General features: G+C 37.4%; 1 protein-coding gene across 3 annotated transcripts in view; it reads right to left on the reverse strand.

The window, feature by feature from the left end:
* The window catches only part of trpm2 (transient receptor potential cation channel, subfamily M, member 2), an 82078-nt gene extending 60221 nt beyond the window's left edge, over nucleotides 1-21857 (reverse strand). Inside the window, exons 1-3 of one of the 3 annotated variants that reach the window (XM_077215809.1) lie at nucleotides 21775-21857; nucleotides 21380-21477; nucleotides 19795-19868 (exon numbers count right to left, since the gene is read on the reverse strand). In XM_077215809.1, the coding sequence (XP_077071924.1) occupies nucleotides 19795-19868; nucleotides 21380-21475 (170 nt within the window). In that variant the 5' untranslated portion in view covers nucleotides 21476-21477; nucleotides 21775-21857. Of the gene's footprint in view, nucleotides 1-19794; nucleotides 19992-21379; nucleotides 21478-21774 lie in introns of those variants that run through there. The other 2 variants (XM_077215810.1, XM_077215811.1) reach the window with 2 other exon arrangements.
* Nucleotides 21858-22326: the final 469 nt, after the last annotated feature.

Below are 22326 nucleotides of genomic sequence, written 5' to 3' on the forward strand. Positions count from 1 at the left end.
TACAGCACTACTAAAGTACATCAACAACCAAGACAAGCGTTTTCATACATTTGTAGCTAACAGGATTGCAACCATTCGAGAAACGGTTGAACCCTCACAATGGAGATATGTAAGTTCTAAGGACAATCCAGCTGATGACGCTTCAAGAGGAATGAAGATTGGAGACTTTCTAAAGACCAGCAGATGGCTTGAAGGTCCAGCCTTCTTGTGGTTGAATGAGGAGTATTGGCCTATGGATACACTAAATGTCTCGATAGATTCCGATGATGCAGAGGTTAAGCGAGAATCAACAGTAAATGTCATTAGTGTGAATGAAGTGTCTAATCCTACTGACCAACTAATCGGTTACTTTTCTGAGTGGAGGAGGCTCAAAGTAGCGGTGGCCTGGTTTCTCAAACTGAAAATGATCTTGTGGGAAAGAATTCGCTTGAGAAAGAAGCAGAAGGCTACAAATGCTGATCCTCCAAAGAACAATCAGGACGTTGGTGTACAGTCTAAGGAATCAAGAGTTACAACAATGCCTAGGAGTCTCATTTTGACACTAGATGATCTACAAGGAGCAGAGGAAGCCATCATTTGTTATTGCCAACAAAATAAATTTAGTGAGGAAATTTCTGCTCTTTTATCTGGGAAAGTGTCAGTGAATCGACAAAGTCCTATTTATCGGTTGGATCCATTTTTGGATGATGGAATGTTAAGAGTTGGAGGAAGATTGAGTAAAGCAGCTATGCCTGAAGAGGTCAAGCATTCGCTTATACTTGGTAAAGATCAGCATATTTCTATGCTTATTCTGAAACATGTGCATGAAAGTTTGGGTCATGGTGGACGAAGCCATACGTTATCCACTGATCTGGAGCCTCTCACGCCCAATCATCTTCTTCTCTTAAAAGGGAAACCAGCTTTACCACCTGGTGTGTTTGAACCTCATGACCAGTATGTGAGAAGACAATGGAGACAAGTGCAATATCTTTCAGATTTGTTCTGGAAAAGATGGCTATGGGTGTACCTGCCTTTGCTTCAGGAGAGACAAAAGTGGAATCAGAAGAAAAGGAGTTTGGCTGTTGGAGACATTGTGGTGCTTATGGACTCGTCAGCTCCTCGGGGTTCTTGGGTTCTTGGCAAGATCATTGAGGTTTTTCCAGATAAGTATGGTCTAGTGCGTTCTGTGAGGCTGCAGACTAAAACCAGCATCATTGAAAGACCAATAACAAAACTTTGTCTATTACATGAAGTGTAAATAACACCATTTAGACATGGGTGTATGTTAAAGTTTTTTTTTGGCTCCTTTTTTCATTGTATTTGAATTGTTAGGTTTGTGTACCATTTAACAATTCGGGGTCGGTGTGTAGGAGCCAAAATGTGTTTATAAGAGTTATGTGTTGTTCTCATTTTTGACCATTGAGTGGCGCTGTAATATCAGTGTATATAGGTAGACTTTCTTATGAAGAAGACAGGTGTGTTGACCCGGAAGGGCAAAAAGGTTTTGACCGCAAAAAGCGAAAGCGGTGAATCAATGTAAACTTCTCTCTAATAGCCTACAAAGAAAAAGCAAAATTGGACATTAAGCATGGTGGTGTTGTGTAGTCAATAAACATGTACGGTGATGCAACGGAAGAATGGTCTTCTATTTTCTTATGGAGGAAGCAAACAATGTAACACCAAACCGCAAGAAAGTGAGTCAACCTAATTACTCCGGGACCAAACAACTCAGTAGCTTGAAGTATTAGATTTAGCTCCAACAAATCTGTTGGACATTTTATTGTATTTTTGCGGTAATTTACTGGCAGCAATATTGCCAGTAAGTTACTGTAAGTTCCCCTTTACAGTAGCTTACCTGTAAATATGTTTTACATAAGATTTCCTTACCGCAATTTAATTTTACAGTAAGATTTCCTTACCGTAATTTAATTCTACAGTAAGATTCCCTTACCGCAATTTAATTCTACAGTAAAATTCCCTTACCGCAATTTAATTTTACAGTAAGATGCCCTTACAGCAATTTAATTTTACAGTAAGATGCCCATACCGCAATTTAATTTTAGAGTAAGATGCCCTTACCGCAATTTCATTTTACAGTAAGATGACCTTACTGCAATTTAATTTTACAGTATGGTGCCCTTACCGCAATTTAATTTTACAGTAATTTGCCCTTACTGCAATTTAATTTTAGAGTAAGATGCCCTTACCGCAATTTAATTTTACAGTAAGATGCCCTTACCGCAATTTAATTTTACAGTAAGATGCCCTTACCGCAATTTAATTTTACAGTAAGATGACCTTACCGCAATTTCATTTTACAGTAAGTTGCCCTTACTGCAATTTCCTTTTACAGTATGATGCCCTTACTGCAACTTATTTTTACAGAATAAAACAGTAAATTTATTTTAATTTATATTTTACATGAATGCTATTGAATTTAATAAATTTGCAAAAAAAGTGACTTGAGTCCATGTACATCAGCATATTCTTTATTCACTGTCACAATCAATTACATCCTTACACAGTAAGGAATTAAAATAATAACAAAATAAAAGCAAGGAAAATTAAAGTGCCCCTATTGTGGATTTTTGAAAATGACCTTTCAAGTAGTGTGTAACATAGCTCTAAGTGAATGAAAACATCCTGCAAAGTTTTAAATCTGAAAATGCACCGTATATAAAGTTATTGCCTTTAAGTAAGAGTCGACTCTGAGTCAATTAAATGAATCCTTTTTCAAACGAGTCATAAGCCGTTTCGTTGTGACGTCAAGATGAAACATTAGCATATTGCCCGCCCACTTATTGCGGGCGCAGACACCAGGGAAACTTGAACCCCCTCAAACACTGCAGCTGATTCCTGTGGATGCTGGACAGCATCATGTCGAGAAGACGCTGTGCTCTACAATATGAAGGTAAAGTCAGTTTTTTTCCACTGCCAAAGGATGAGCATGTTAAGAATCAGTGGTTAAAATTCATCTTTACCAAGATACCACAGCAGTATAATCCTAAACTTTTGCTGTGTTCCCTTTATTTTACTGACAACTACTTCTCAAATCTCGGAGTTCAATGCAGGATTCGCAAACCGCTTACTCTTGAAAGATGGTGTTCAAATACTTAGTTTTGAGTTTTATATTGTGTAGGTCTCTGCTAACTGGTTAACTCACATTATTACTGTCTTACTGAAATACTTCTGCTAAGCAGCTGTGGGTCACTATTACCTAAAACTGTCTATTAATGCAGATTGTCTGAAAGGTTAATCATGGAGCAAGATTTGTTTTACCAACGTTTATGTTACATCAGTCATTCACGCTAGAGCTCGGCTAATGTATGCACTGTTATTGATACAGTTTCCACATGTTCACCGCAATAAATTAAAAAAATACTCTGTAAATAAATAAGTACAAGTAAAATAATCGGTTTGTTGATGGACATGCACTTGTTAATGCTGATGCTGAGGAATTACAGTTGCAACATCTCACAATGTACCTCAAACTGAGTAGTGTATCGAAACGTCCTGCTCGAGTCGTCATTGCGATGGAGGTTCGGGTTGAATAACTAGTTCTTCCAGTGTTTCATTATTGGAGTCGCGTTCGGATTGATATGGTAAAATTGACGTCATTGTCCGTTACTGCGTTTAGTTTACGGTGTAGGAAGCCTCAGGACACGCAGAGCTGATGTTGTTATGGCATTGGCGTTTTTAGTTTCGACATGCGCGCTTGTACGCAGTAAACCAATCACAACAGACTGAGCTGTCTGGCCAATCAGAGCAGAGTAGCTCGTGAAAAGGAGGGATTTAGAGAGATTGATTCATCTGACGAGTTGTTTGTGAATCATTGAAAAATGTGATGATGTGCAAATGTATATTATGAGAAAATAAAACCGTTTTTTGACCTTTGATGCAAGTAAACTGGTTGTAGGACGCTCCAAAACAACATTTGTAAACTTTAAAATATACCATAATAGGGGCACTTTAAAACAGTTACATAAGGAATTTAAAGAGATATACGATACAGTTATAAAATGAATTAAGAGTAAAAAGATGATACATAGATCAACTTCTCATCTGGCAAAACACGTGTATCATATTTTTCACAACTCCCAGTTTTACTCTGAGATTTTCCCATGGTGATTACACTGTGTCTGTGGTGTTCTTGTGGCACGCCTAAGAAATCTATTGGACATATCCAATAGATCCGATTTTTACTAGGACTGACTCACGGTGTAACCTGGGGTTCACTGCCCCATCAGTCCTGAAGCTCTAGGAATGGAGTCGATCCAGTCCGCACCCCACAGAACCTCGATTTTAATAACACGTCAAACTCACTACTCCACCACAGACAGAGGTCATCAGCATGGTTTCATCTCTCAATTTCCCCAATTAAGTAATTTATATTTGTCTTACCCAATTCGCAGTGCCTTTGAGTTCAGTTTAGAATCAAAAGGAGGATGCAAAAAGAGAACTGAATTCATAACAAATCAAAGCAGAGATCATGACAATACGCAAAAAAAAGCATGAAGCATGAAAAAGCATCTAAGTTGGTCTTGACTGGCCCCCATACCGGTAATGGTCATGAGTTTATTTAATCTAAATTTGTTCATGGACAGACGAGGTAATAACTTGTGTAACAGCAGTTATTCCCAGTCGAGTACTGTTTAAATAGTATAGCTTTATTGCACATCCTTGTTAGCGAACTCTATTAATTGCCCTTCAAAATTAAATCTAAAATAGAAAGCTTTTGTAACATTACAAATGTTTTTTGCTGTCACTTTTGGTCAATTTAATGCATCCTTGCTGAATAAAAGTATTAATTTCATTCAACAACCAAAAAAAAGAAGTACTGACTTAACAGTAGTGCTTTCTATTTCAGGTAACTTAAATGCTGTTCTTTTGAACTTTCTATTCAAAGAATCCTGAATAAAAAGTGTACAACTGAAAATAATCAGAAATGTTTCTTGATTCACACAGGTGCTCCTAAAAAGAAATGTAAGCGTAGAGCCCTGCAAGTTATGCATTACAATATGTTAATCACATAATGCATCTGATAGTTAGTCAAAACATATATTTAGAAAGCCAAAAAAGCCAAAGTGCTGTGACTCTCCTGTTGACAGGGAAAAGAGAGAAAAAGAAGAAACATTATTTTTCATCTATGATTATAGGCTAATGACTATATGTTATGAACATGATAAATCACAGATCTACTGTAGGATGACTGCTAGATTGATCACCTACACAATGAGATGACAGTTTTACCAATAATTTGTATAGAATTTCTGTTGCAATGAATATTTTTCTATTAATCTATTAGTCTGCCTTTACATTGCTTTAAATTCTTTACTAGGCCTATGCTTTAAATTCTTTACTATTTTAACATGTCAAATTTCTGTCCTGTGCAAAGTGAATCCAGTATATGTAGCCTATGTAGCGGTCACATCTCTTACATCGTGTCTACACTTTGTTATGAGAGGAATCGCGAGCCTGCATAATACTGCACTGAATAAAAACTCTGCTGTTATGAGCGGTGATTAGATTCTGACTAACTTGGACACCTTTGATTGGACATTGCGGTCAAGGAAATCACTAACTATGTCTGTGATGGGCTACATTGCTTACCGCAGCAAAACACGTTGTAAATAGACTAATTTGTCGTTCTCCAGCGCGAAAACGAATTAGCACAAATATGTACTGAAGCGTTTGGCAAATCTGTTCGCCAATATATTATAACAGTGTCAATTGAAGGTGCTCTTCTTGCGAGAGAGTGCCTTTGAGAAAACGCACTAGGCCTAACGTTACTTCAAAACACCACACATTTAACTGAGTAAAATATGCCATAACTGGTCGTAAAAAAGACGGAAACCCATTGTTTGTGTAAATACAAGATTGGGTCTATCTAACGTTACTGGAAAAGGCAGTCAGTCAATTCTATGACATTTAAAGGGATATGAATGCGGCCGTCTATGGATAACTAAGTTCCTTCAGATTCTCCTGTTAATAGCCTTTTAGATTTTATTATTTACTTTTTTCATACATTTAGCTATATTTAATTGATATTGGTAATGGTTTACTTTGTTAAAGTAACTTATAAAATAAATGTGTTCAGTAAAAAGTACTTGGGGTGCGTTCTATTATTGTCAACGAACCGACTCGGCCCTCGGATATGACGTCACTTACACACTTCAAACGTTCTGGGCTGCGTTCCAGTCCAAAATTGACATGCCCTTCACTCGCTAACTTCCTCCGTCTCGTTCACTCGGATGTGCGTCATTGCTTACGTTGCACGAGTGCCCACTACTGGCGGAAACTGCAATGGGCTGAACTGGAACGTCCTAAGCCCTTGATCACTTGGAATCAGCTATGAAGTTGATTTATTATTTACAATTTTTCCCTTTAAGAATTTGTTTAATGCAGCATCCAAATGTATATAGGTGTGTTTTGGTTGTTTTATATATATAAAAAATCAAATTAATACATCATATTGTTTTTGGTGGTGGTGATTAGAGAGATCGGTGATGTCACAATCGTGTTGCATTGTGGGATATGGAGCTGCCTGAAGTGTATATATGAAGTAGACTCACTCCCTCGGTCAAAATCGAGGGAACGAGGGTCTGTCCATATAAACTTTCCTCGTCCACTTCACGAAGTGGAACGCAATTAAAAATGGCGGTAGGGATTCCCCCGAGGGGAAGTGCTTAGGGAAGTTTGCAAGTGCGTGTCTAAGTGGACTGGAACGCAGCCCGGGTATATTTTGCGCGTCCGAGTCGGAGAAAAAACATGGACGCCACCCGGAAAGCTGTTGCTATGGTAGCACTGGCCGAGTACCAAAATTTTCACTTTATTCCATGTTTTAGTTTATCTTCTGTTAGCAACTCTAGCCACGTTAGTAACACCCATTTGAAACAAGGCGAGACCTTTCTCACAACTTCCGTATTTGTTACCGGAAATACGCAATCGTCGTGGAAATCTTCTTCCTCCCCGGTCAGGGCAATAGGTAAACAAATGGCGCAAGCGACGAGCAAGAGTCATTGTAGCGTACCGGACTGTTGTAGTCATAGATATCCACAATAAAGGCTAACTATGGATATCTTTGGTTGTAGTTATTCACAAAAGCAGCCATATCTGTCGTTTCATTCCCTCCCTGTTGATAGTGAAGTTAGACGGAAATGGATTCAGGCTATCCGGCGGGATGAATGACCAAACTTCACGATTAAAAAGGGGAGCATTTAACATTATTGTCGCTACACACAAGATGTTCACTTGGACAACCATAGACCGAACAAATTTATACCATAATGCTTCATTAAAAGCAGACTATAATGCTTTAGTAAGATAATATCCTCTATAATATACATACATTATGTCTAAGTAGGCACGCTAATGATTTTCAGAGGTGGGTAGTAACGAAGTACATTTACTTCGTTAACTGTTACATTTACTTGAGTATTTTTTTTTGAGAAATTGTCCTTTTAAGAGTAGATTTAAATGTGTGTACTTTTACTTTAACTCGAGTACATTTCTAATGAAAATCTGTACTTTTACTTCGTTACGTTGGGCGACGTTCCTCTCGTTACTATATTTTTAATGCAATACATGTTGTTAAATGCGTAGTTTATTCCAAGCACGCTGTATCTTTTTTATGGGCATGAGCGATGATCAATTCACAAATGAATCACTCTTTTGAGTCGATTCTGTTCAAAGACGTCATCAAACAAGTTGGCAGATCTGTCTAAATTGGTTTGCGAATCAGTTTGAATGATCGGTTCAGTTTCCTGCACGCACTGAATCACTGAAGCGCTTTCAATTCACACTCCACTTGGAGTAACAGGAAGTTTAAGAACATCAAGAGCGTTGGATGAAGTGGCCGTGTATGGCAAGCCGTGTTAACTTTTATTCATTTCCAGGATATGAATTCTTGATATCAACAATTCAATTTTCACTAGTTAAAATGATAGTTATTGATATCAGGAATTAGATTTATACTAGTAACAATGGCAATTTTTGATATCAGAAATTACATTTCCACTAGTAACAATGCTAATTCTTGATATCAACAATTACATTTTTACTAGTTAAAATGCTCATTCTAGATATCAAGAATTGTATTTCAACTAGTAAAAACTATAATTCTTGATATCTGTAATTGTATTTTCACTAGTGAAATGTCACCATAGGCTGCCATTCAAAATCAATTGTTGATATCAATAATTGATTTCTTACTAGTTGCAATTCCAATTTCACATATCAGAAATACAATTCTTACTAGTAAAAACCTTTATTTTTGAAATCAAGAATTCAATTGTCACTAGTTGAAATGTCTATTCTTGATATCAACAATTGAATTGCTACTAGTAACAATGTTCATTTTTGATATCAATAATTCCATTTTCACTAGTGACTATGTTCATTTCTGATATCATGAATGTGATTGTTACTAGTAAGAAAGCCATTTTAGATATCTGAAATAATATTGATATCAGAAATACATTTTCAGATATCAAAAATGAAAATTCTTACTAGTAACAATGTAATTATTGATATCAAAAATTATATTTCTACTAGTAATAAATCAATTGTTGATATCAACAGTTAATTTTGAATTGCAGCCTATATGGTGACATTTCACTAGTGAAAATACAATTACAGATATCAAGAATTCAATTGTTGATATCAAGAATTGAATTGTTGATATCAAGAATTCATATCCTGGAAATGAATAAAAGTTAAAACGGCTTGCCATAGGGCCGTGGACCTACAGTAGCCTATAGTGAAAGCAAATCTGCATCATATTTTTGCCAGCGATGAAGATGTTTATTAGTTGAACATCTTCGTATGCTGTATGTGAATGAATGATTCCACAGGACGATACATTTGTAAAAATGTAAAAACTTGTAGCCTAGCCTACCCTTTATTTATTTTTTTATTTTCTTTTTGGTGACAGAGTTTTCCTCCACGAGTCGTGTAACGTTGGCAAATGTAATAATTGGCAAATCCGTTTGTGAAGATGTGTAGATTCCCCGATCCATTTTCTGTTTTTCTGATGTGTTGACGCTTGACAGGAACTCCGCTTCCACAACGATTACGATTTCCGGTTATTGTGAAAAAGGTCTACACTCACATTGCACTCACAACAAGACCGATTCCCATACCCACAGGCAGTGATACGGACTCAGTAAGGTATTGCAGTAATACGAGTGATTAAAATCATTATTTAAACAACCAAAGCGGTCCAAAAACAATGAAAACAATTCATACTTACAAGTCATGCTCAGTGTCCTCACGGTTGTCCGACTTCCGAGCTAGGAAATCCGAGGAAAGGGGGCGCGTTAGTGCGTGTTGCTAGGCAACGTCTGTCTTCCTAGTCGTAACTCCTCCGAAAAACTCACAGCTGGCGTCTAGTGATAGCGATCCACTCTCAGCAGGGACGTCCGTAATGAGCCGCTCGACACATGACGTCACACAAACCTCAGTTTACATTCTTCCAGGTTGTAGCGCGGGCTTTGCACGCGAGCAACAATTTAAATATGTAAGCAAAGTTTATATACTAAAGAGAAGGGAGGGGAGCGATGCTTCATGCCATTGTTGTGTCTCCAAACATACTAAGCTGTCTACCACATAATCCGGACAGGAACGTGCCTAAAAATGTTGAGAAGGAGCTCTATATGTGTGTTATCTTATATGTTCTGTGGCAAAACAGTCCCACAGTACCAGTGTTGGGTGACCTAACATGCTTTGGTGAAAAGGGAACTGAAATCACGTATCATCCGCCGAAACCTTGACGTGACGTTATGCAATCAAGCAAGTCATAATAACCTTTCTTTATTTATTTCTCTCCCATATGACATGACAGATAATGAGGGAGAATTCTGTAACTAGGCCTACTTGATTTCAGTTGCTTATAAAATCACTTTCGGCAGATTGCCTGGTGCTCCACAGAAGGGGAAAGAAACAGCACAGCCCTTCTAACGCTGCTCATGACCTTTGAATGCACGTTACACACATCTGCAAGTCTGCAATACCATCCATAATAGGCTATTCTGTTGTTCTCTGATTATATGTTATAGTATTCTACAATACATTTTCCCCACTTATATGATACAATGTTGAGCATTTAACCCTGTAAAGCCTGACATTAAGTAATAGTACGTTTATTGAACCTTTCATATGAAGTTTGCAAATGTTTTATATCATAGACCTTTTATGGCCTATAAAATATGACAGTGAGATGGAGCCATGGCCATAGCCAGCTATGGTCACCGAGGTCCAGACCTCGGTCATTTTTTTACATTCAAAAATAAATTGTCAAGCTCTCTGAATGATTAATTAGCCGCGTTTAAACCACCTCATATGAGTGTTTGCAATTCATGTTGCTGTGAGAAGCTAGCGCAGTGAACGGGGCTTGAGAGCTCGTTGTGAGTGAGGGCGCGGTGCAGCCTCCGTGTTGCCAGATCCACCTAAGGGAAAGGGGACAGTCTGGACCTGTTTTTCTGATTTAATGGGACACTTTAGGAAGTTATTAAAGTGGAAAGTTGCATGTTAGGTTTAGTGATATATTAATCTTATTTCCAAAACACAAGCTTTGAACTTATTTCGGATTATTATTATTTTGTTTTGCTTGTTTTTCGTAGCAATATCTGGCAACATTTTACTGTCGGCATTAATTTAAAAAAAAAAAGCTTATAGACAAACTGTAATTGCATAAAGCTACCACATTCGGTAAGACAAACGCAGTGATCATCGTGATTATCTGTAAGAAATTTATAACACTATCAAAAACAATAGCATAATACAGATCTGTTTGTTACAGAATGAAATTTGACAAATAACTTACTGGCCAGCAGGAAGACGGCTCATGCTGTTTTAACCTTTCACAAAGTCATCATAAAAACATTAATTAAAGCAGTGTTCCTCAACTAGCAATCTATTCAGTCAGCATATTTGTGTTTGATCTGTGTGAATTACAGAAATATAAGACTTGCTAGACCTACTTTTTTTCTATATTTCTTTGCACAAAACTCTCCAGAAAGTGCCATTTAATGGTTTATTTTTAAAAAAAAAATCCCCCGGACCCCCCTAGTGAGAGACTACCCTACACATAATTATATATATATATATATATATATATATATATATATATATATATATATATATATATCAAATTCCTTTTTTTAAAAAAAGGGTCCCAGCTTAATGTCCATGGGGAAATGTGGGTCCAATGGCCCAACCACACAATTCTTTACACAACACCCCGGACCTCACTAATTTTCAAACCCTGGTTACGGTCTTGGATGGAGCTCCCACTTGACGAGGAAAAAAAATCATTTTTATTTATACTCCCTGCTCCCAAACTTCAATTTGGTGCCGTAGCTGACTTACAGATTTAGTTAAAATCCACAAATGAATAAGCGTGACAATTTAAGGAGTTAGCCTGCTATTCATTCACAGTGAACTGAAAACGCTACGCTTGAGTAAACAGTTTGTGAATAGGCTACTACAAATGATGGCCGTGAATAAAATATAATATTCAGAAGTAAACAGTGTAGCTGACTTAAAGGTGCTCTAAGCGATGTCACACGTTTTTTTAGGGCAAAACATTTGTCACATACAGCAAACATCTCCTCACTATCCGCTAGCTGTCTGTCCCCTGAACACACTGTAAAAAAACACGGTCTCTGCAGACACCCCAGGCTCCACAAACAGCAACAAAAACAAACTGGGCTAACCCGCACCACGAAACATAACAAACTGTTCCAGCCAATAACTGACAAGAAGTATGTGGGGGTGGGGTTTGGGGGGTTAGTGCACGGATGAGTGATTTTTAAAACGTATTTAAAGTCCCTGTAAAGGCAATTTAAAAAAAAAAATCTAAACACATTATAAATGTTAGAAATGTATTGCTAAAACACATTACAAAGACTGTGAACTGTGAAGTACTGAATTGTGGAGTTAGCCCGTTAAACAGTTTTTCACCATTGATATTTTACGGATTTTTTGGGCGGGGCTAAAAGGGTACTCAATGAAACACTGGAGTGCCTGAGCTCCTGGCCCCGCCCCTACCTGATGACGCACTCGAGCCCCTGAGGCTGGCCGCTCCCCTAACAATATAAATAGAGCACATTCGCATCAGTTTGCCGCTCAACCGCGAGTTACTGTCAGTATTATTAGTTACTATGGCTTACAGTTTGCTAGATAGCTATGTCTTCGTCACAGAAATGTGTATTACCTGGATGCGATCACGTACAAAATAGCTCAGTGTCTATTTAAATTTCCTAAATACGATCACATCAAGAAGAGGTGGATTAATTTTGTGAAGAGCCACCTTGATGGAGAGCTGAGGATCACCACCAAAACCCGCCTCTGTAGTGATCATTTTACACGGGATAGTTTTATAAACTTTCGTCAGAGACAACTGGGATTCACTGATAATCCGCTGTTGTTTTACTGGTGAATGGGGCCGAACGACTATCTCCCCCCTCGGCCTTCATCCTCCCGTCGCGCCGACAACAGGTGACATCATCGGCAGTGCGTGCCCACCAATGACTGTAAGTTACCTTGTGCACTTGTTATAATTAACCTAATAAGCTGCTAGGAGCATCCATTCCGGCTGTAGCGGGTGACAGTTGATTGTGGCGATGGCAGCTTTACCACGAGTGGGCGTGGTTTCAGCGCAGCCAGCGGACACGCTCCCAGCGTTTGAGAGCAGAGACTACTGCTCCTTTTTTCAAGATTTTGATAGCTTATTTTATGTACTTGCCGGCTTTTTTATCATTCTAATTTGGCTGGGTGTCTAATAACACATTTTTCTGTGATATGACAAACTCAGAACACATACTGAGCCATGACTGAAATAATATAGGAAATGAATACGGGTCTTTTTAGACCCATGTTGCGCATTAGAAGGGGTATCCATAGCTTGCGCATCAAAGGGTTAATGCAGATTCAAGGGTTTTTAAACCACAACCCGCTAATGTCTGAATGTTTATTTTTAAACCACAACCTTCTAATGTCAGCATGTTTATTTTAAACCACAACCCTCTAATGTCAGAATGTTTATTTTTAAACCACAACCTTCTAATGTCAGAATGTTTATTTTTAAACCAGAACCTGCTAAGTGCTTCTTTTACCGAAATATTTAATGATATCTTTTGCATTTCAAATCCAAACAACGTCAAACTCGGCACTGCACTTACTCGTGCCCGTAGCAAAACACACAGACAGACATTCCTGTAATTTATAGATAATAATATATATATATATATATATATATATATATATATATATATATATATATATATATATATACAAACATACATATACACTCTAAATATTATTATTTCAAATAATTAAAAATATGTTTATATCACCACATGTGTGCTATTTTACCTGGTATAAAATAATAATAATAATAATTATAAATAAATAAAATGATTGCCTGTATGGGAACCATAAATGGGAACCAGTTGTGGATTTAAAAAAAAAATGTATTGGAAAAAAATGCTAATATAAAAATTACTCTGGTCTCTCACTTAGAACTAATTTTAAATCCTCCCATCCACGTGTTTTTTATTTATTTATTTAACTTTTAAACATCCAGCGTGTGCATAGTGTAAGATTATGTGTATTTTCAGTTAACTATAGTCAGATGCAATTACATTGTTACTGTGCCTCAGATGTAATCCACTCTGTCTGTGTCTGCAAAGGTGTGTGCCAAATGGCCCATTCAGATGTATGGCCAACAGAAACTGATTGGTGTGAATGACAAAGAATCAGAGTGGATTAGCAAGTTAGATCGATCTCCTGTGGGAGGTCCTAACAGGTTTTTATTGTTGTATTGTTGTCCTGTATTGTATTGTTGTATTGTATTGTTGTATTGTTATACATGTCTTCATGTATAAAGTTCTGTCCCACAGACAGAACGTTGGGTTAAGATTGTTGAAGGGCGACATGCGAACATCCCTGCTGAAGGACTGCTACACTACAAACCTTCAATAAATTCTCCTCCCCACAAGAACTCTGGTCAAGCTTACTTATTTTATGTATTGGAGACATCTAATACATTGGCGAGCCACCCAAACCACTGCTCGGCCAAATACGGTAAAATTTTACAATTTGGCGAGCCAGCCAGGAGAGACTGACAAGAAGAGAACTCACCAGCTGCAACAAGTCGAGTATCTGAAGTTCAAAAAGACTGCATCTGTGGACACAATTTATTTGAATCAACTGGATCCTGTCTCAAAGATCCTAATTTGGTGAGTGAAACTTATCAGCTCTCTAAAAGACCATCTTCTGAAAAGAATAATAGTAGACCAGTAAAGATTTGTAGTGTAGTCACACATACTGTGTATTTTTGAGAATTTTAGGCTTGGGCCTTTTTCATGAGTCTGTAGAAACCTTTTAAATGATTTAGTTAATTCTCCTGAAACTGTAGGAGCTATAGAAATAAGTTGTATAGCTTGGCCCTGTTCTCTTGAGTCTCTAAGAATCATTTAAGAAAGAGGTTTGGTCCGTTCTCATGGGATTGTAGGAGCAATTGAAATAAAGGATAAGTTTGGTCCTTTCTCTGGAGTCTGTAGGAATTGTTAAAGAAACAATTTAGTCCGTTCGTCCAGAGATTGCAGAAACTGTAATTTTAGGCTTGGGCCTTTTTCATGAGTCTGTAGAAACCTTTTAAATGATTTAGTTAATTCTCCTGAAACTGTAGGAGCTATAGAAATAAGTTGTATAGCTTGGCCCTTTTCTCTTGAGTCTCTAAGAATCATTTAAGAAAGAGGTTTGGTCCGTTCTCATGGGATTGTAGGAGCTATTGTATAAGTTTGGTCCTTTCTCTGGAGTCTGTAGGAATTGTTAAAGAAACAATTTAGTCCGTTCGTCCAGATATTGCAGAAACTGTATAGGGTTTGGTCTTTTCTTTGGGCCTTTCTCATGAATGCGTAGGAGCCATTGAAATATAGTATAATGTTTGGTCCTTCTTTTTTTGGAGTCTGTTCGTCCAGAAATTATAGAAACTGTATAATGTTTGGGACTGATGTTGCTGCAAGAATTAGTAATTCTTGACTGGATGCTAATTCATAAACCAATATTTTAGTTTTGAATTAAACATTCTAATTGTGTTAGAAATTATAAGTTTATTTGCCTTCTGATGAAAGATGCAGAAAGATTGAAAGTCTAATGTTTAAAGGACAAATTTAAACCAATTCAGGTTAGAGCTCAGAAAGAACTGAACAAGTCTTATCAATCAGAGTTTTCTTTTCTAGAAATGAAACAAAGAAACTTTGCCGAAACGTTAATGTTTTGTTTTGAATGTAGTATTGAAAACTAAGCTGAGTAAGTAAACTAATGACTTGTCTGTGTAACTGAAATGGTCAGTCTAAAGACTGCTGAGAATTTAAATAAGCACCTTTAACGGCTCTAACACTTTTTGTTTTGTTTCCACACGTCGGAGGGCACTTCTCCTGTACTTGCCATGGCTGAGTCTGCACTAAAAAATGGTAATGGCCCTGCACTGAGGCCAACAACAGAAAGACATGGAACAGAACCTCCAAATGTTACCATTGATCAGATGATGGACAATCTGAATGCATATTTGGGCAAAAGGCTGGGACTAAGGAAGTACCATGATGACATGTGCCAGAAGTATGGCGTCAAGCACTCAGAGAGTGGAATATGGGCCTTGCCGGACATTAAAAGGGCTTATGGAAAGATGCAGCGCTTAAGGACAAACACCAACAGAGATGGCTTGTCTGTGATTTTGGTAAAACAAATTCTACAGCATCGACAGAAGTGTGAGACTGACAAATCACAGCGTGAGTACAAAGCAGAGAAAGCAAAGGTTCGAGCACTGGCTGAACAATTGCAGAATGAAAAGAAGGACAAAGAAAGACTCTTAAATGATAATGACAAGCTGTTAAAGTTGCTTTCCACACAGCTGGAATTAAAATAAAAAAACTCCCATAAAATCTAGCAGCAAGATAGAGAAAGGGTCACTCTACCCATTTAAAGACCTCAAGAAGATTGAGGATCAACAACGTCATTATCTGCTAGGAGAAAGTAACAGCAGCTCGACTGGGAACCCTGTTGACAGTGATGTTGAACCTGAGACACATGCTCATGTCACCAAGAAGAACAAAAAGGTTAGACTCGCTCCTGTAATTGTCAAGAACAGAAGGACTGAAATTGAAGTTGACAATGAGGAGGAGTATGAGGAGGAAGGCGAAAGACGAACCCGCATCTTAAAAAAAACTATTAAGAAACATGTTCCATATAGAACATACCAACCTGCTACTGCAGATCAAATTGACAAATGGTCAAAAGAATTGGCAGACGTGTACAAGCAACCACGGAAAGCTTGGCAATTTCTTCAACGCTTACAGAAAATCTACAATTTACATCCACTAGATGGAGTAATGATTGCTAATGTGAACTTAAGGGATAATGACCAAAAGAGACTAACAGAAAGTGTCGAAAGAAGGATTGGTGAGTTTCAAGAAAACATCGAGGCTGGATGGGAAGCTGTACGAACATTCTTGTTTGAACTGAAACCTGCAGAGGTTAATTGGGCTAGAATTACCTCATGTATGCAGAAGACTGGAGAAAGTGTTGCAGAGTTCGATGAACGCTTCAGACAAATTTGGTTGGAACATGCTGGTTTAAATGACAGCGAGGATCTTGATAAGGACACTAGCATGCCTCTGAAAACTGCTTTTGTAAATGGACTGAAACCTGAATTTTCAAAAGCCCTCAAAATTAAATATGACGACTGGGACAGCATTGGAACATCTATTAATCAGATTGTTGAGTGGTCAGCAAAGATTGAAAGAACACATGAAGTCAAACTCCGAGCATTGCGATCAAAGACAATGTCATACAACAACAGGACAATGTGGAATGAGCATAAAGAAAATGAAGATAATAGACAGTCAAAAACTCAAGGAAGATGCAGGTACTGCAACGAAGAAGGTCACTGGGTTCGTGATTGCAAGCTGAGTTTAAAACATCAAAGTGATGATGAGGACAACCTTTTGAGAAGGTTTCAGCAGTTGACAGCCAAACAAAAACAAACTCTGCTAAAAGCTGTTGAGCCGCAGGGAAACTGAAGAGCCTCTCTCTGCAGCACCAACTAGTGACATCTCATCCGACAACTGATGAACTCCATGTGTATTCAAAAATGACAAATGAAGACACCACCCCAAAGGTAAAAGCATACACAGAAGTCTCAACAATTGAAGCCAAGGGTGATGTCCTAGTCGAAGGTGCTGCTATACAAGCCGTAAAGGAGAGAGGTGCACATACAGCGGCATTAAGACAACTTCAGCAAGTTTTGCCATGTAAACTGATTCAAGATGAAGCATACAGAAAACAAATGCCATCAGTGATGGAAACTAAAACAAAACTGCATAATGACAAGCAATGCAGTAAGGATGACCACAAGGAAATTGGACTATGCCCTTTTGAACATGTCACAGGCCGGCCCATGTCCAATGAAAATCTAACATCTGACAGCCTTGCCCAAACTGATGAAAGACTCAGCCTGGTAGAACACAATTCCAAGAATCAATTTTCACCATTCAAATCCAAGAGGGAAAGCCTTCAGGATCTCATGGTAACTGATGAAACAGTTAAGGTGCAGAGAAAAGATGAGTGGACAGACGTGAGCCATTGGGATTTGAAACATCTGCCTAGAGACGAGGGATAGATGGCAGTAGTGTTTATCAGAGTCCAGATATGGCGGGACTAGGGTTTTTAGGCTCTAGCTTGTCGCCTGAGGACTAAGACATAAACATACAACCACTGATAAACACAGTAGTGTCCTGCCAATATTTAATAGGGACAGTTTTTCAGGCAGTTAGGAACAATGTGTTTAAAATATTTTCCTTGGCAAAGATACGTTCCCCGTTTCTCTTTTGTGTGATTGCAGGTGTTCCAGCGTTCCAGAGGATGAGCAAAGACATCCAACGTTTAGACTGCACTGGCCACCTAGATGAAAACTTCTGAACACTCACAGAACACAACACTATCCGCCACTTCCAAAAGATCACAACTCCAAAATAAAAGCTTCCAGAGGACTCATGCATTCAAGAGAATGCAAAGTTTAACCATGAACTCTTATCCTGTCATTTTAAGTAATGGAGCCTGTATGCACTATGCTGTATATATGATTAATGAAGTTTGTTTTGTGATCAAAAATGATCAGATGAGGGATTGTAAGATTATGTGTATTTTCAGTTAACTATAGTCAGATGCAATTACATTGTTACTGTGCCTCAGATGTAATCCACTCTGTCTGTGTCTGCAAAGGTGTGTGCCAAATGGCCCATTCAGATGTATGGCCCACAGAAACTGATTGGCAGACTGATCTCATGAAATGGCGTATGTATGACACGCCAATTCGTATTTCCATTTTTGGCGTGCTATCAACACGCATAACCGCTTTTCAGCGTGTTTATCAATGCCTTTGACTTAACGTTATATTAATGTATTATGTATATATAAATATATGACCTACCCCAACCCCGTCCCTAAACCTACCCGTCACTGGGGTTAATACCATTTATGAGTGTTCTCCTACCATCCTAGGAAAAGAAATATCGCTCAACAGATGTAGATATAGATTTTGCTTCGTTTCGCTCTGACATTTAACGGCGTACACATACACGCGGAATCACTCGGACATTTTATGGCGTAGACATACACGCAAAAGATTTCGGCGTGGACATACACGCGGATAACTCAAAATGCGTATAGATAACACGCCACTTGACTTGAAAGTGGCGTGTATGTTTACGCAAAGTCATGATGTCATGTTGTGATTTGTGTGAATGACAAAGAATCAGAGTGGATTAGCAAGTTAGATCGATCTCCTGTGGGAGGTCCTAACAGGTTTTTATTGTTGTAGCCCATAGGCTATGTCTTCATGTATAAAGTTCTGTCCCACAGACAGAACGTTGGGTTAAGATTGTTGAAGGGCGACATGCGAACATCCCTGCTGAAGGACTGCTACACTACAAACCTTCAATAAATTCTTCTCCCCACAAGAACTCTGGTCAAGCTTACTTATTTTATGTATTGGAGACATCTAATACATTGGCGAGCCACCCAAACCACTGCTCGGCAAAATACAGTAAAATCTATGCAGATTCATGATTTTCATCTGCAGAACAAGATGGGGAAAAAAACTATAAAACATTATCATATGACATTTTAATATGCCTAAAACATAAATACAATATGTATACAGCCCTATAAGTAATACAAGTTGTGTACACAATGAACAAAAGTGCAGTCATCCTATGAATTATAAGGCAATGATTACACCTTAATTGTGCAGTACTTGGCATATATGCCCATTCATATATAGTGTTCTTCATTTACAGTAGCACTGCTGCTTTTGCGTAAACAGTAAAGTTTATGCAATGTACAGTAAGTTACTGTAAATTTCATACAAATACCCACGATAAAATGCATATTACAGTAGTTAACCGTAAATAATATAAATGGTATTTTACTGGGCTTTTTTGCGGTAAATAACTGTAAAATTACAGCAAAGTCTATTGAGTGCACGAGGTTTTTTAGAAAAGTTTTCATCATGTTGATCCTTAAAAAATTGTGTATCAAATATGATACAGTAGGTTTTATAGGGTTAATTCTTCAAAATGATTCAGCTTTACAAGTCAAGATCATTGAACACCAGACATTCCGTCAGACACAAACACACAAACACACACACACACACACACACACACACACACACACACACACACACACACACACACACACACACACACACACACACACACACACACACACACACACACACACTCCTCATACCTGGCATCCTCCACATAGAAGCAGCACTCTTTCTTCTTGATGTTGTCTTTAATCCAGGAAGCGAGAAAGCAGCGCTGGAAGGAGGGAGAGAGAGACAGATATCGGGCACCTTCAACAGCGCTCAAAGTGAGTGTTTGCTCGAGGATCGGCTCCATCGCTGCCTCATCCATGCTCATATCAGAGACAGTGAGTGTGAATGAAACGGGCAGGCATATGGGAGGGGGAGGGTGTGTATGGGCAGGACGGTCTACAATGAAAAACTGCACTGCAGTCAGACTGATGTCAGACACTGGGACGGAAGCACTACTGAAATACGGACAGGATCTGAAAGGGGCTTGAATCATGATTTGTACTATGAAAACATACTGCAACTTAACCACAGTCAAATTTACAATACTTGAAATGCATGAACTGATAAAATGTATACCTTGAAAAATATTTTTTAATGTAGTTTATATGTCTATGTGATGTATTTAATATGCTTTAAGACAAACCATGTGTAAATTCATAAGTCGACAGCATTGCTGAGTATTTTATCTTTAAAACTGCAGTGAACCAAAGACAGTCTCAAAAACACGGTTTGAAATCGCTGGATTTTTCTGATGTCACAAACTACCTTGTAACCAATCAGATCATCGTGTGATCGTCAACGAATGGATCTCTGAGCTGAGTGAGTGAGTGGAGGCGGGGCTCTTTTTTTATTATTATTATTTTGAATCAGAGTTTATTTTTATACGTTCCGGGTTTTTTTTTCCATTTTTAAGTTTTAGTGATTTTGTTGTTGTTTTTGTCATTTTTATTAGGTTTTGTTTTTTAAATATGTCTACACATTTTTTTTATTAAGTCTATTTAGTTTATAGTTAACCTTCTTTGTAATTTCAGTTAATGTTTAGTTTATTTCAAGTAATGAAAAAGTTTTATGGTTTTAATGATAACAGTATTTTATACAAATGTCAGATTATCACATGTGTTTTATATGTTGCAACTTTATACAGTTGATTAATTATATTTTATAGTTTATTTTATAGTTTAAATTTCACTGACAGGTTATATTAGAGATGCACCGGAATTAAATTTACAGAATATCTGCCGATGCCAATAGTTTGATTTTCTTAAGGAAAATAATGCAGCAAACTACATTTACATTTATTCATTTAGCAAACGCTTTAAAGCGACTTACAAATAAGAACAATAGAAGCAGTTAAACTAACAATAGGACAAGTGCTGTGACCCCTCCCAGTTTAATCTAAAACAGTACATGTACTTTTTTTTATTTTCTATAAATAAAATAGAAGAGAAAGTGTTAGTATTACTCAATCAATTGCTGCTGAAAAAGATGCGTCCTCTTATTTGTTACATTATATTAAAGGTTAAAATTAACAACATTATTAGTTATTATATTCAACTGGTATTTATTTTCACACATTTTAATTACACTAAAATAAAAACTGAAATGTTTGTGTAGCCTACATGGTAGTTTTCATAAACACTCGCTACCAGGACCGCTCGCTCTGTCGTCTTATTTAAATTATCTTTTTATTTAAAATATGTAAATAGCCACAAACATACATAAAATAGGTCTCACCTTCTCAATGTTTGAGACAATACTTGTCTGTTTCAGATTTTCTAATTGGATGCTGACATCCGTCGGGTGGATTTTCTCCTCTGATGTGCACAGCATCTCTGGAAACAATTTGTTTTAATAAAATGTGAATTTGAAAATGAGTCAAAAATGAGTCTTTGAAAGCAAAACATCTCAAACACACACAGGACATGTTCTCACGTTTAAGAACGGTGAAACTGAATGACATCCTTCTAGAAATAAAAAAAAATCTTATTTTCGAAAAAGTAATGAGCTAATTTAACACATTAAATAAGAAACTTTTTTAAAGATTTTGTTTTTTAAATGATATAACAGATTATTAAAAGTGACTTTAGCTTCTTGGATGTTTGAAATATCAGAGTTTTAGATACTTTTACCTCTTAGGACTGTGATTGGTAATGGTCTCTTATATTAACAGCTTCATATAATCATCATTGCATGTTCTGACTGGGTTTCAAACTGAAGAAAAGAAAAGAAAAATAAGAAAAATCCATGCTGAAAGCTTGACACTAAACACTTTGCTGTGCGCTTTTTCACACAAGTTTAGTAATCAAAACAAGTTGCCACAGCAATGGTCACCAGGTGCAATTCTTTACATGGATGATCAGATTACATTATCATTGAGAAAAGTGACTGCTTTAATGGGTTGACACGCTTTCTGTTGAACTGGACTGCTAATGCTGATTCAGCTTTAGAAGAATAGTATTTAGTCAAAGATTCAGTATATTCTGCTCAGTTTAATTATTCTTTTGAGTTGAATTATAGCGCATAGTTGTATGGACTATTTTTATAGTGCTTATGGTACAAAACTTCATGCATGGGGAAAACATTATACTTTCAAAAAATGTCTCCTTTTGTGTTCTATGGATTTAACTATTACAGGTATGTAACAAAATGAGGGCCAAAAGCCTAAATAGCTATTTAAATTT

This window comes from Siphateles boraxobius, unplaced genomic scaffold (assembly GCF_051911475.1).
Source record: "Siphateles boraxobius isolate OS27281-9 unplaced genomic scaffold, OSU_SipBor_1 7, whole genome shotgun sequence".
In the NCBI taxonomy this organism is placed as follows: Eukaryota; Metazoa; Chordata; class Actinopteri; order Cypriniformes; family Leuciscidae; genus Siphateles; species Siphateles boraxobius.